Source organism: Sinocyclocheilus grahami, unplaced genomic scaffold, assembly GCF_001515645.1.
Source record: "Sinocyclocheilus grahami isolate Dianchi unplaced genomic scaffold, SAMN03320097.WGS_v1.1 scaffold25.1, whole genome shotgun sequence".
Classification (NCBI taxonomy): Eukaryota; Metazoa; Chordata; class Actinopteri; order Cypriniformes; family Cyprinidae; genus Sinocyclocheilus; species Sinocyclocheilus grahami.
Window position 1 is genome coordinate 4,369,624 of NW_015505204.1, and position 15,253 is coordinate 4,384,876.

Consider the following 15,253-nt stretch of genomic DNA (forward strand, 5'->3'; position numbering starts at 1 on the left):
ACTTTAATATCTTTGTCCCCATACTTCAGTCACAAATTAAACTTAAACTTCAGTGTATATATTAGGTGCCTCAAACACCTTTTCCCTCATGATAGACTGGAGGACAGTCTTTAAACTTCTTGCAGGAACTTAAGGATTCCGTCGTGCACAAAGGTTCTGCAGCCATGATGAAACCTCAAGAAACCTTATAAGTTATTTAGAGACCAGTTTTTTTAAAGGGCTCTCAAAATGGATCAGACTGTATGTGGCAATTCTGAAAAGCCTTAAAAGCCATCACAAGAATCTTTTTTTTTTAAACTGTCATGTTGGTGGCAAATTGCTTCAGAAAAACGTTGGCACTCAAACCTGTAATTTTCTATTGAAAAATAGCAGTAGCTCATAGCTTTGTGTGCCTGTGTATACAAATCACCTCAATATATGTGCAGAAGGGGTGGTAACTTGTTTAGTTTCTATGGAAGAGTATTTTCATTCCTGAGAACAGTTGTTCTTCGTTTGGCTTTTAAACTGATGACTTTTTATTTTTTAACCTTGTACTTTCACTTGCACTTTAAAAAGGTTTGTTTTTTAAAGAGTAGCAATTCTTTTAAGCTTTTATTTTTCTCAGAAAACGTTTCGGTTCTCTTTCCAGCAGCATCTGATGCAAACATTGTGGTTGAAGCCTAGTGGTCTATGATCTGAACTGATTCAAACCCCAGTAGTAGTGACCCATGAATAAGGGTTCACGAAAATCCCCATTGTGCCCTTGAGAAAGACACTTAACCCCAGGCACCACCAAGGGGACTGTCCTTGCAATTACTGTTCAAGAGCAAAGCATAAAATGACTGAATGAGGAACATTCAGACCTCCCACTTGTTCTTGATTTGCGGCAACAAAAAAAAATCCCCTTTTAATTTGAATGAATTCTGCCATTTAGCAGATGATTTGCCACAACATATTAAACCTTAAAAGGATTAACTGACCCACATCTGAAAATTGACCCACAGACATATTTAATATCAGATGACTGACTAGATGTCTTCTGAATATTCTCATGTCATTTTCTGTGTAAATTTCTGTGTATATATTATATATTCTTCATTCTGTCTTGATGCAATTGATGATCGGATACTGACCAAGGGCTCATAAAAGAGATCTGAGTTTACTAACAAACACAAAAGATCTCATCATTGAGGCTTGTCCTCACATCATCCAACCTGACAGATGTGATCATTGTTAAATGTTATAAAGGAGACTTTAGGTCTAGTTTGATAGTCTTGATATTATTGCAAATTATCTGTTTTTAGATCTTTTTTTTCTTCTTCCAGAAATCACATGATACTGTCAACTTTTAAATAGTATTTTTTTCTGTAGAGAGTACTTCAGGAGCCAAAAAATAAAATGCTCAAGCAGCATGTTCACTAATTAGCTTGTGATGAACCCACTGGTGGGTCACCAGTCAGGTTATTTATAAGGACTTAGTCTGTGATTACATTATTAAAACGTGCAATATTCGGTCAAAGTTTACAGTTTATTCTTTGACAACAATATGCATATCAGCACTGTACCGAAACCCTTTTCTTTGAATCGTGTGCATTGGCAACAAAAGCATTTGATACAGTCATCCACCATCTGCTGAACTCCACACTGGTACAAGATACTACACTGTCAATTCATTGCACAAAATCACATGCTTGGTTTAGGTTTCATTATGAGAACAAGAATGGTATATTGTGAGAACATTAGAGGAATAACAGGTGGAAAAAAAACTGTTGTGGCCTTCATTACCTCACCACTACCTTCACTGATCAGTTATGAGCTCACATACTGAAATTACATAGCCTACTGTAAGTAAAATTAATCAATTAAAAATCTAAAAACATCCAACAGGTGGCGCCAAAGTAATAAAATACTATTTAAAAGTTGTCAGTATCATGTGATTTCTGGAGAAAAGAGATCTAAAAACAGATCGTTAAAAATAATATCAAGACTATCAAAATAGACCTAAAGTCTTCTTTAAAAAGTGAGAAGTCTGCAGGATGTACAGACAACATGCTAAAAACGAAAGATTAAGTCTAATATAATAGGATATGAACAAAAGAAAGTTACCAGAAGAGTAAAATTGTTTGTGATTTTATAACAGTTCATTATTGCTATTGTCACATACATTAGCATTTGATTCAATCTAATGTTATTTGCTTATATGTGACAGAAAAGGGGCTGAACTCATTGTGAAATCATCATACTGGTGATAAACAGTCAGTCATTACAGTAGTAAATAACATTATAGATAACTTCCCATTGTCAAATCTCACATTACACAAACACATTCTACTGATAACACATAAGTTAATATTTGTTGTGCTAATATTATACCTCAATCCATATGCATTCACAGTGCTGTTAGTGCTCTGAACATGTCATGTGAAATAGTCTGGCAAGTACAATGGGCCTACGTATGAAGTAAAAGCAGGCACATCTGAATTGGTATTATCCAAGCAACCCGCTAAAGCTTCAGCTGACAGGCATTGCATTTTGACACTTTGTAAATATTACATTTAAGGTTACCCTCTTATCCACATGGTCACTTTTAATGGAATTGACATGTTTTAAACTTTGCAAATGTTAAAATACATTATACAGCAGTGTTAGTTTTGTTTTATTTATATACTATTATAGTATAATTTATTAATATTTTGAATTTTCAAATTTGCTTTTAGTTAACAATAACACTGTATATACAGTAGGCCTACAAATAAAAGTAATGCATCATAGAGACATTGCATTTTGATACTTGGCCAGTTTTGATTAGTCTATATTTGTCACACAACCTGGCAAGCCATTAACATTCATCTCTCTGTAGAGCAGCTCTCAGATTGCTCCAGAACTCGCTTCTCTTTTCCTCCTCGTCAGGCCACTCCAGATACGTCCTGGAGTTCATAATCTTCCTCAGCTTGCAGAAACGCTTTGGAATGGTCTCCTTCTTGATTGGTTCTAGAAGTACCAGGACAGCGGAGTCATTGTGTTCATCGACTATGCGGAAATGTGAGAAGTCCAGCTCGTAACGGCACCATTCGCTGGTGACAAAGTGCTCAGACAGAACAAAGAGAGTCCGATGGCTCTTCTCAATCGAGTCGATGATGATGTTGTCCATGATCCAGCGGCCCGGCTGGAAGTACCGTTTGTGCAAACACAGGGGAAACGTAGGATGAGCTATCTCTAGTTCTGGAACAAGGATCTCCTCGACCCACTCAGCGTCATGTTGACTGTAAGATACAAAAGCATCATAGCGGAGCTCTTCAGCCGTTCCTTTGAATAAGCAGTGTGCAGCCTTGGAAATAATTCCCCCTCTGGGAGTTTTATAAATCGGTTGCCTGTCAGTATTAGCGTAATAAGTTGGGGAAATCTTTGGTTGAACACCATCAGATCATTTTCACTGACATCCAGGACCGTCAAGAAGGCAGGCATGGGGTCATCTTACCTAGCTTTGTGCTGGAAAGGTTCAGAAACCTGAGAGTCGCTGGCCAGCTACACTTTTCTGGCATAGAAACAAAACTATTATGGCTTAAGTCTAAATATGTGATGTAACTTAATGTTAGTGGTCAACTGAGACATCAGCCCAAGGGATTTTAAAACGTTCTGGCTCACGTTAAGAGTGATGAGTTTTTGATAAAAACTCGTAGATAACGTTGGTGCAATTGTCAGGTCTGAAAGGAGGTTCTGACTAAGGTCCAAATATTCAAGTTTCTTCAACAGGACAGTAATTATAGGAGGAATAACAAACACTGTGCCGTTGATCACGGACACCTTGTGGAGATTCACCAGCAGAAATCCCAACTGCTTCATGCTACTGAACTCAAAGAACCCTTGGATGTCGAGATTACGTATGTAGGCCGTATGTAAGTTTTCGTAATGTGTGTTCGAAGCTTTCTGCCACCACCCTTGACCAATAAAATGTACATCTTCAAGACCAATGCAAGACAAAAAAGAATTATCCATGACCATCAAAAAAGAGGTCAATGCTTCATCAGTTGTGGTGCAATTATGGAAACTCAAGCTTTCAGTCCCACCTTCTCTCGCCACTTTAAAGGATTCTGTCGAAGTGTTCGTTCTGAGTTCAACATCTTTGATAGTCAGTGGGAGACGTCTTGAAGAACCTTAGAGACTAATTCTGGATCGTTCTGAAATAGACTCTGAAGGCTCAAAGAGACTAAACCGATGGGACGGGCTGCTTTTAAGCTCCCGTTCTTACATGACCTCAGGTTACTGCCAATGAATGTCATCTCATCCAGATGAGTGAGCCCATCTAAGCCATTCTTGTACACATCTCTCACTGAAGGACTACCGAATTGCAACGTTCTTAGGTTAAGGAGAGACTGGAAAATGGGAGCAGGTCCCAAGGTGGTGTATGGGTTTCCTACAAGGTTCAGTTGCTGAAGAGAGTTTAGCTTGTGGAACCAAGACGAAGATAATTATTTTTAGGTTGTTTAAGGACAGATCAAGAACTTCCAGCTTATGTTGAGATTTGAAAGCCTCCTTGTGTATAAACTTGAGCTTGTTCTTATGCAAGTTCAGGGTTTTCAGCTCACTATATGGGCTGAGATCATTCATGTCAATAGACTCAATTTGATTGAATGACAGGTCAAGGCCAAGAGCTTTCACTGGAACTTTTGGGACCTGTTGGAGATGATTTGATGAACAGTTGCAAAAATATTGCTGATCACAATTACATGTCCTGGAGTAGTCAAAACCTTGGGCCAAAATTAAAGGTGACATATCATGAAAATCAGACTTTTCCAGGTTTTAAGTGCTCTAAGCAGGTCCCTGGTGCATCTACCAACCAAGGAAACATGAAAAATATTAATCCAATCACTTTGTTTTGGGAAGCCTTTTTCTGCAAGTGTCTGAGAAAACGAGCGCGTCTGATTTCGCTCCCTTGGTGATGTGGCAAAGGGATCTCATTATAATATTACCACCCCTTAATCTGTAAACTTCCACTCAAGGGCACCGTCATTTTGATTTCGCATGCAACAATGGTGTACCAGTTCTAATGCCATGGCGAAAGTTTGAGCAATACATGCTAACTGTTCTGTCTTTGGCTGCACTGACGAGCACAGAACACTATTTCGAGTCCCAGCCTCAGAGGAGACGAGATAGCAGTGGATTTAATGATTTATTTAGGCTGCTGCTGCCACACAGATCTAAAATAAACAAGCGATTTATTTCCCAGCTGTTTACCTTCACAGACATAACCGACTGTTTTTGTAACTCGTGTGTTTTTAACGTAAACGTGTGTGTGAATGAGAACTTAGTTTAGTACTCACATGCTGTGTAGTGGCCGCTTTCTGTGCGTGTGCTTCGGATGTGTGCGCTCAGAAAACCTTACATCTGAAGTTTAAACTCATATGGTTTAAAACGCATGATTTCAGTGCGATAAACATGATAATCAGAACCAAAACAGATGTTTTTTAGCAGCTGTAAAGACGCAGCTCTATTCTGGAAAAGGGGGCGGGGAGCAGCAGCTCATTTGCATTTAAAGACACAGGCCCGAAAAACAGCGTGTTTCTGCTTCCACTCAAAATAGGCATTTTCAAAATTATATAATAAATGATCTGTGGAGTATTTTGAGCTGAAACTTCATATACACATTCTGGGGACACCAGAGACTTATATTACATATTGTAAAAAGGGGCATAATATGTCACCTTTAATATAAAAATTATTACAGACTCCTTTGCTTCCAAGGGTCTCATCCTGTAAAAAATTTATTTTTTAAAATAAATAAATAGGGCACAATGTACTGTATTAGTATGAAGGAATTTACTGTATTGATTTTTACATGTGTTTGACCTGTATATAATTTTTGCACTGCATGGCATGTATATTTATAGAGTTAACCGAAATACCCATAAAATTAATGGAAGAATTAAAAGAATTAATGTAAGAATAAAAAAAACATATCAAATAAATGCTGTTCTTTTCAACTTTCTATTTATCACGTAATCCTTAAAAAATGTATCATGGCTTCCACAAAAAAAAATATTAAGCAGCACAATTGTTTTCAACATTGACATGAATAAGAATCGTTTCTTGAGCAACAAATCAGCATAATGGAATCATTTCTGAAATACAGGTGCATCTCAATAAATTAGAATGTTGTGGAAAAGTTCATTTATTTCAGCAGTTCAACAGCAATTTATTTAATACACAAGTTTCAGAATTTGAGTTAAATTACTGAAATAAATGAACTTTTCCATGACATTCAATTTAATTTATTGAGATGAACCTGTATATGACACTGAAGACTTGAGTAATGGCTGCTGAAAATTCAGCTGTGCGTCACAGTAATACATTTAGCATACACAAAAGGAGAAACGCTCAAAACAGAAGTCCTCAATTTCTGATCCAAAACGGTCAGTCAATCAATGCACTTTCATGTCGTTCTGTGTCTATACCTCAATATTACACCACGTTTTGTATAATCGCAAGCTTATGATTGCAGTATTAAAACATGTTGATTATTAAAGTACTTCCAGTCTAGCATATTTCAAGACAGAAGAAGTCAATTTTTATTACCTGACTGCCATTATTATGACTGGTCCTCTTTTCTATGCAAACTGCAGTTTGGCTGTAGTCATAATAGGATAAAACAAACAGAAATCAAACATGCAAACACAGTGTGAGTCACAGGAGGTAGTGAAACTCAATAGCCTGATTGAAACGTACAAAATCATGTCTCTTTTATCAGGAACATATACCTGCATGCTTCATTTAGGTAATAAGTATTCAGACTAATAAGTATTCAGGCTGTCTCAAATGTCTTACACAGCTTTTATGCAAATAGTTTTTTGTAAAACTATTTCAGATATCTGTTTAGTTTCACTTCACTATACAATGAATTAAGGATTTGAAAAGAGGAAGTAGCCTTTTTTTAAGCAAGACGTGAATTTTATTATAAAGTATCTACATCAATCTTGTGGTAATTACAGGTCACACCCAGTGCTTTTCATAACCAGCTTTAATTAAGGCACTGCAAATATTTTACAAAGAGTGATAAAAGAAAGAGAAGAGCCCCCCTGTGATAAAATACTGGGATCCTCATGTTGAAAATGTTAGAGATGGATTTTGAGTTGTCATATTTATGGTTTTATGTTGATTACTTGCTTTTATGCGTTATAGAAATATCTTGATAACGGGTTTTTCTGGCATGATATTAAATGTCCTTCTCTTTTTGACCTTGGCTGTTGCGCTGATGAAAGTTTATCTAAAATTGCAAGGAGGACACCTCCCTTGTGTCACCAGTTAGTGACAGGTGAAAAGAGGAATAAACCTATATCAGACATAAACAACTTTCTCAATTCACTTGGGACATATAAAGTTACTCTGCTATTTCTGCTCCAGTTGATTTGAACTGTTGACGGCACAACAGTATTTCTGTGTTTGAATTTCAGATTCAAATAGAGAAAAATGTATACAAGTCACGTTTAGTGTAAATATGCAGACTGAGTCAAAAAGAGAAGTGCATGCATCATTAACTAAGCATCAAAACTATCTTGGATAGTTAAAATTTGATGCATAAAATATTACTTCTAAACATGTTTTACACTAATGGTTCAGAAAGGAAACCTTGCACGTATAGTTTATACTAAAAAGAAGACATTTTCTGTGTGTGTCATATAATGATATTCTGGTCTCTAGAAATGTCTTGGGTCATTTCTTTAAAGTAAGCCTGATTTGAAAAAAAACTGAAAGTCTGATCACATATATAATAATAGCACACTTCTCCTCAACAAGAAATATTACTTTTTATGTCTTGTGTTCAAAACCCCAATCCTACTTGACCAATAATAATTTTTTTTAATGTATTTAAACCTCTCAGAGCACCATTATGTAAACATGCAAAAACTGAATGGCAAAGGCCAATAGGGTAATGATCATCTACCACAACACATTTTGCAGGCTGCATCGCAAAAAGGATAATCTGGATCTGGAAAAGAGTAGGCTAATAGAGATTAAAAAAAAAAAAAAACATTAATTGTGTCCTTGAGGAAGACCAGAGGAAACTGCCTTAACAATTATGTCATTAATTAGTTAACTTAAACAAGTCACCGTAAAGGAAGTTAAATAAAACTGGTTAGCAGATACCCATACATTGCCACATTGCCTCTACAACTTCCTCTGGCTGACCTCGGTTACCACGTACATTAATACGTTTGACCATAAATTCAAACACGGGCGCTTTAACTAGTTTGCGTAACCACCTCAAAGTCCCGCCTCCAGGCCTGCAGCCATTGGCTCAACGTCTCAGTTAGGGAGTTTTAATTGGATGCTGAGCTGACATTGAAAAATCCCGGAACTAATACCGCAGCTGTAAACAACCGCAGTGTGTTCTTTGTAGAAACGGTATTTTTAGAGTGATTCAGTAAGTGTTTAGTGTGTATATGCTTTTCAAGGCTGACATGCTATCGTTTCCATTGTGCTTTGCTTTGATTTGCAGAAGTATTGTTTAAAACATAGGTTTTTTTTCTACAGACATGCCGACCTCCCCTGTGAAGACACGGATTCCTCTGACAAGTTTTGGTCATCTTATTAGCGAAGTCAAGGTAGACAAATAACTTTATTAAAATAAATCACAATTCAACATAAAGCAGCCATGCTTGCTGCCATAATAAGTAAATACATCTATATAAAAAACATTTTAAAATATAAAAATGGCAAAGTAATGAGTACATTATTTTGAGAAATGCAATAGTAGCTAAGTTCGGTTTATTCAGTACTACAGTACCATGGTATGATATTAACACCTACAACTATTATTATTTTGTTTCATTTTATAGACGTTATTCGTAATTCCTTGTTGTTTTATAATGACAGAGACAGCTCTTTGGGATTGATGCACCGACCCCAACAGAACTGACAGGATGGAGGAAACATTTCAACAGCTACACATTACAAGGACGCAGAAATGTAAGATCATTAAGGATCTGTCAGATTGTTGCATGATCAAAGACAACAGTATGATTGTCGCTCACGTCACTTGTATCTAAACGTGTCATTTCCCCCCACTTATTCCCTTTTGCAGTTTGTTCTTGCCACATATGGTGTTCTTGCACTCACAGCTGGCGTCTACATGATGAGACACCGCAGGAAGGAGGAACATGAAACAGCATCTGCATCCTCATAAACTACAAATAGAAAGTTAAGGGGGGTTAAGGATACAATAAATTATTTATGATCACTACATGAGTGGACTCTGGTTAATGAAGCTCGTGTTTCTACATGTCACTGGCCAGATGTTTCCTTCTTCTATCATGCACACAGATTTTTATTTAAAACATTTTTTTTAAAGTCACAATAAATTGGGAGCAGCGACGGAACTGTTCTTGTATATTGTGATGTACATCCGAGTGTAACTATGTTGAGGACTTGGTTCTATGAATCAGATGTTGATTGAATGTTGAAATGTAAATGTTGGTTGCACTCATAAGTGAATGCAGATGAACATAAGCTTGAGGGACAAGATTTAGGCATATGAAGTCCTGCTTGCATCACCAAGAGAATAGTCGGTTGCATGTGAACAATGCATCCATGCCTGGATGTACGGTTCACAATAAAACCTATAACATCCATTTAGATGTTTTTAATTTTAATTTCATGCAGACTATAATGTTTTTTAATCGCATTGTTGTTGTTGTTTTTAGTCTTTTTGGTGATTTGCCAGTAGAGTGCAGTGTAAGCTTATTGTCAAGTACATTTCTTGGAAGCCGTTTTGCACTATCTGTTCTAAAGGCAAATTGTGTGGTTATTTTAACAGCTGTTGGTTTTAGGTTAGTGAAACTAGCAGGTCAGATGGGGATGTTTTCCTGTAAAATGAAATGTTTAGAAATGATTTCAGAAATAACAGTGCTGTTGTAATATGTTTTTTTCCCCCTGCTTTTTGTTTCGGGATGATCATGTCAGATCAGGTGTCATTCTGAAAGTGAATCTTCGTTTAAGTATAATTGTTGTGAAATCTACAATATTCCATTATTATGCTAATCAACAAACGACTGAAGTACTACCCATTTTCTTTAATACAATGTATTTTCCCCCCCTCTTTTAGATGTTATACTATACAGTTATATCAACTATGTCTCACTATTTTTTTCAAATATTTTCACCTGAATGTGATACGATCTATACCTGGGTCAACTAAAGTGAAACTGAAATGAAAAAGCACCTGTGTGCACCAATGGTGGGATGTGGTAAATCTTTTTTCCTGTAAAGTTAGAGCAGTATCCTACTCCGCTGTAGTAAATTCTCTCTAGGTGGATGTGCAAGCAGTTGATGTCAGTTGCTTAAGAGCTCTGGTCTTTTTGTATTTTGGGGCTCATCTCATCATCTTAAAGGTCCTTTCAGTCCTTCAGGTGAAAATTCATCTTTGGATTCATCTGCAGTACAGTGCAAGGTATTTTTTTCCCCTGAAATCTGCAAACAAAACATGCAAATTATAGCTAAAATAGATTAAAATATGATTTATCCTTAACTGATGGATTACAAATTATGGTTCAAACAAACATATTTGTTAAAGATATAAATGGAATTGATTTGAGAGTGTTTTCTAAGATGTAAAAAAGACCTGAACTTAATGTAGGACGAGTTATTCCAGGTATACGTTCTGCTTTGCCACTCAGAGATGCAGCTTATCAGCAATTTTTAGAGATCATCTGATTACTATAAGACTCAGAAGCAATCTACAGAGAGAACAGTTAATCGTACAACATCCGTTTAAAGTCGAAACTATGTATGTATTCAGTGAATGCTGCTGTTTATACAGATACAATAGTTGTCTGGTGCAAGACTGGCCACTTTAACATTTTTCATTGGTTACCTTTTATTTTTTTCTCTTATAAGTAAAACTCATATAGTGTTTGTTAATGGGTGCATCAGGGCCATAACCATCATAGACTTCAAGGTGGATGCATGTCTCTTAATGTTCAAAATAATGGTTGATCGATATAGGATTTTTCAATGGCTTTTACATTTAAGTTTATATTTATGTATTATATTTCTGCAGTGGTATGAAAGATAATAATAATAGTAATCTTACTATAAAATGCTATAAACTATTGATCTGTACTAGAAGAGGATGACATGAATTTACTGTAGGCCTAGTAGGCTATCATTTCTATGATTTTCCAAATCTATTGAAAATAATATTTCATTACACGTAGATGTGTAGCTCATGTGTTTGTTTAGGGTTACAGTCTTAAACAATCAAATTAAACCAGTATAAGACCTTTAACCTCTTAACCTGTCGTAAGACGAGATGAGTTGGTGAAGATCACGTGATTTAAAGTAAAACATGCCTCCGAAATGAAAGTGAAACAGAAGTGCGTTCAAAACAGCAGGCTCAATAATAACTTAAAATACACACTCGTGAAGACAAACTGCAGTAGCTTGGTTATAACAAGCTTTTTTGATGTTCATCATTTGCTGAATTACCAAGATCTTGGTAACATGGAGAGGCAGAGAGAGCTGCCAAAATCCAGCCCCATTCCTAAATCTAGTATTTCACTTTGCAGATTACGCAGAGGGTAGAGTAAATAAAATACATTAAATGGCATAACGCGTGCATAAACAGAGACATATATCCTTCATCCAGACTCTGGCAGCACTTGGAAGAGTTCTCAGTTATTCATGTGCTAGAGGCGAGACCGCCTTGCTTATTTTTTAAGCTTTCGCTTTCGCTTTTTTATAATGGTCAGCCTATGAGAGAAGAATGATGTGTTACAACTAAAAATGCAGCATCGCAGGAAATCTTGACACAGTTCTGGAGAAGTTTGGCTTAGACAACATCAAACTGCATTTGCGGTAAGTGGCTGGCTAGAGGTTTTTCATCTGAAACCGGACTGGAGGCGTTTCTTTCACCTTTAATTTCACCGTGGATTAAACACAGCTTTATGGAAACCTTTTTCCTTTTTTTTTTTTTTTAAAGTGTAGGTGACACATTAAAAATCGTTAAATGGAAATCGTTACACTTGTAGCACAGGAGAACCGGTTTAATATCATGTGATACCTTGGAGTTCTTTCGAGAATAGCCTACATGTATGTGCTGGTATTTCAGAGAAGGCAGGGGGCTTCGCTTTGCCTGTGCTAACCGTTAAACGCTTATTTCCATAAAGACCATACAACATCAAAACTTTCAAAGAATTATATAGCCAACCAAAAACGTCCCATTAGTTATTTATGATGGTTTTTATTTTTCAAATATATGTTTAAAATATGAAATGTATTCATATAAATTATTTAAATATTTTTCTTTTATATTTTTGTAATGTTTTTGATATGGTCTTGATTTTTAGAGTAGCCTATATTAGCTATGCGTGAGGGAAATCATTCTACTTTGCCACTGAACCGTAACAAAGTTTTCGAGTAGAGAAAAGTCTTTCTAAATGTCATCTTTGCATTAATATTGATTCCATTCGTTTTTCTTACAAATTGTTGTACCGTTTTGATTAAAACATGTGGTGTAACTAATAGCCATCAAGTAAAAGTGCACACTAAAATACAGTACACTCAGCCCTCACTGTATATAATCATTCTTTTTAATCATCAGATTTTCAAACATGATTTTTCAAACGAATACACTCTTTTAAAAAAAAAAGGTGCTTCACAATGCTTTTTGTCTAAATGGTTCCATAAAGAAACTTTAACATCTGCAGAACCTTTCTGTTTCACAGAAGATTCTTTGTGGCGAAAGAAGGTTCTTCAAAAAGGTGAGAAATAGATGGTTCTTTAAAGAACCTTTGACTGAATGGTTCTTTGTGGAACCAAAAATGGTTTTTCTATGGCATCGCTGTGAAGAACCTTTTAAGCACCTCTATTTTTAAGAGTGTATGTTCTTAGGGTTACTCCATTTGACCTGAACAAAATGTGCCTTTTCATAAAAGTTCAAAAAGTGATTTGACACAATGACACAAGGGTCTACAGGGGTCTTCTCTGTTTTAGGGTTTTCTTATCAAATAGCAACAATTGTAGGATATGTTAGTTACACCACACTGACTTCATAGAGCATCATCTGCATAGAAAGGGTAGGCTTTCTGTTTCGTAATGAAGAATTTAATTGAACCTGAATACACTTGAAATCAATGTGCTTACTTGCACATACTCATGCACTTTCTCACAGACTTTCTCGAGTGTGTCCGTGCAAGAGCCATTCCCACCTCTTGATGTTAGAACTCTTTGTTTCTTTAAACAGGCGGTACAGAATCATTCATCTATGCTTTAGGACAATGGAGGAATGGTATGAGTGGGCCCTGATTCAGAATGGTCCAGCATAATGACACTGACCATGCAGTTGCGCGACAGGACCCATCCAAGCTGGCCGAGTACCCTAAACCCTGTGCTGTCCCACCAACACACTTTCACCCCTTTCGAGACCAGCGGGAGTGTGACCTCATCACCCAGGTTGTGGATTACTTGAGCCACAGTGGATTTTACTGGGGTCCCTTGGAAGTAGATGAAGCTCACTCTCGACTTGCCAAACTTCCTCTTGGGATGTTCCTGATCCGGGACAGCATGCAAGCAAATGTTTTCTTCACTCTCAGCTATCGGGCTCCTGAGGGCCCGACCAGCGTGAGGGTGCTCCTGAAGGATGGAGGATTCAGTTTAGCAGGCAGTAAACATACTTTCTCTTGCCTATTTGGCCTGCTAGGATACTATATTGCATCCCCAAAAAAGAGTCTGAGTATGCCGTATCGCGGAGAAGCGCCGCAGAGCTTGCAAGAACTGACGAGAAGAGCTGTGGTGCGGAGTTTTGGGAAAGATAGTATTCAACATCTGCCTGTGAGCAAGAAACTTAAAGAATTTCTGTGGTTGTACCCTTTTAGTATATGAATGTGTGTAGCTCATATGAAGATGTTACAGATGTTGCAGCTCTATAACAAAGTACGATTTATTGGAAACATTATCTCAAAGTACATTTCATATGATGGGGTCACATTAGAGGAAATTCAGCGAAATTTCACGGGGCAAAAAAATGTCCTTTGTTTACTGTCAATAGTGGCGATTTTGCTCACACAGAAATTACTTTAAAACAAAGTACTTTTCTTTTAGGCAACGTGGCAAGTTTGCACAAACAACCTGAACACAAACTTTAAGGTGGTTGTGCAACAAACTCCAGTCGTGCTGATTTCTTTTGAAATTACATTGATTTTGCACGCAAATTTCCGCTGAGGTAAATGTGACCACGCCTATAGGATTCTGTGCTCTTCATTGACCCAACTAGAACATGTACTGTATTCATGTGTGTAGTGATTGTTTGGACTATTCTACGATATTAGCAATGCACTACAAAACATTTTTTTTTTTTTTTTTAAATGTGCAGTAATATCAGCGCAACACCACCACAGGCCTTCCCGCTGGTACTGGGCCAGTGTAGAGTTTGAATTTGTGTAAAATGAGTGATTTAACTATTTAGTTACCTTTACATAGTATTGTCTGTTTATATATATATATATATGAATGTAAACAACTGACCACAAGGCACTGGTGATGTTGTTATCAGTATGAACGTTGAATTATTTTTATATATTGGTACATACAATATGTAGGCTATATAAGTATGTATTGTATAGCAACACATTCTGCTATGCAGAAATATACATTTCACCTAGTGAGACAAGGGTTTTATTTGTTTAGGATTGCTTTTTATTATTAAAGATAAATTATTTGATGTGATTTAAAGTTGATTTTGCTGCCATCTCTCTATGAAGATTTCTCTTTCACTTTTGTTCTAACGGATACGTTTCTTGTAATGTGGCCCAACCCTAAAAAGAATCAGTAACCTCTCACATACTGACTTTACAGAAGTGGACCCATCTAGGGGAAATATGAGTTTTCCTCCATATCTATCTGCTTTCCTTTGACAATTATTTTGCAGAATAAAACAGAAAGGCATGTTTTGTTCTTGCATTTCTCACAAAAAAAGAAAGAAAATGGAAAATGATCTCATTACATTCATGGTATTTCAGGACAGAATCCTGACACAAAGACATCCATTGTGATTCTGCGCTGCATACCTCACATACCTTACACAGGAGAGGACATCTACATCAGTGCATTTATTTAATCAGCAGATGCTTTATCCAAAGCAGAGTTATTTTAGTAGTATTTACGTATATACTATAATATTATGTGATTATGGCTTTGTATTTTGTAAGCTTTTTTTTTCAGTTATAGTTTAGTAATTCTAGCGCTTAAACTTAAAGTTATTCATCTACTACTATTTATATTT

At 36.5% G+C, this 15,253-nt stretch overlaps 1 protein-coding gene and 2 pseudogenes across 2 annotated transcripts; 2 read left to right on the forward strand and 1 right to left on the reverse strand.

Moving 5' to 3' along the window:
• Nucleotides 1-2,818: 2,818 nt before the first annotated feature.
• Nucleotides 2,819-4,752, reverse strand: LOC107565210 (toll-like receptor 2; annotated as a pseudogene).
• A 3,554-nt stretch (nucleotides 4,753-8,306) lies between these two features.
• On the forward strand, nucleotides 8,307-9,305 carry LOC107565573 (up-regulated during skeletal muscle growth protein 5-like). Of its 2 annotated transcripts, none has more exons than XM_016250820.1 (4): nucleotides 8,307-8,398; nucleotides 8,509-8,579; nucleotides 8,851-8,943; nucleotides 9,059-9,305. In XM_016250820.1, exons 2-4 carry the CDS (start codon nucleotides 8,511-8,513, stop codon nucleotides 9,158-9,160), a joined length of 264 nt encoding a protein of 87 aa, XP_016106306.1. In that variant the 5' UTR covers nucleotides 8,307-8,398; nucleotides 8,509-8,510; the 3' UTR covers nucleotides 9,161-9,305. The 2 variants fall into 2 exon arrangements, with proteins under 2 accessions (XP_016106306.1, XP_016106316.1); XM_016250830.1 differs by having other exon boundaries at nucleotides 8,307-8,379.
• Nucleotides 9,306-13,263: 3,958 nt separating this feature from the next.
• Nucleotides 13,264-14,390, forward strand: LOC107564556 (suppressor of cytokine signaling 1-like; annotated as a pseudogene).
• Nucleotides 14,391-15,253: the final 863 nt, after the last annotated feature.

What these genes read in the sequence shown, in the direction of transcription:
- LOC107565573 (XM_016250820.1), top strand. Translation starts at nt 8,511, where the DNA reads ATGCCGACCTCCCCTGTGAAGACACGGATTCCTCTGACAAGTTTTGGT. An exon ending in ATCTTATTAGCGAAGTCAAG is followed by an intron (nt 8,580 to 8,850) that starts GTAGACAAATAA and finishes TTATAATGACAG; the next exon opens with AGACAGCTCTTTGGGATTGA. An exon ending in CATTACAAGGACGCAGAAAT is followed by an intron (nt 8,944 to 9,058) that starts GTAAGATCATTA and finishes TCCCTTTTGCAG; the next exon opens with TTTGTTCTTGCCACATATGG.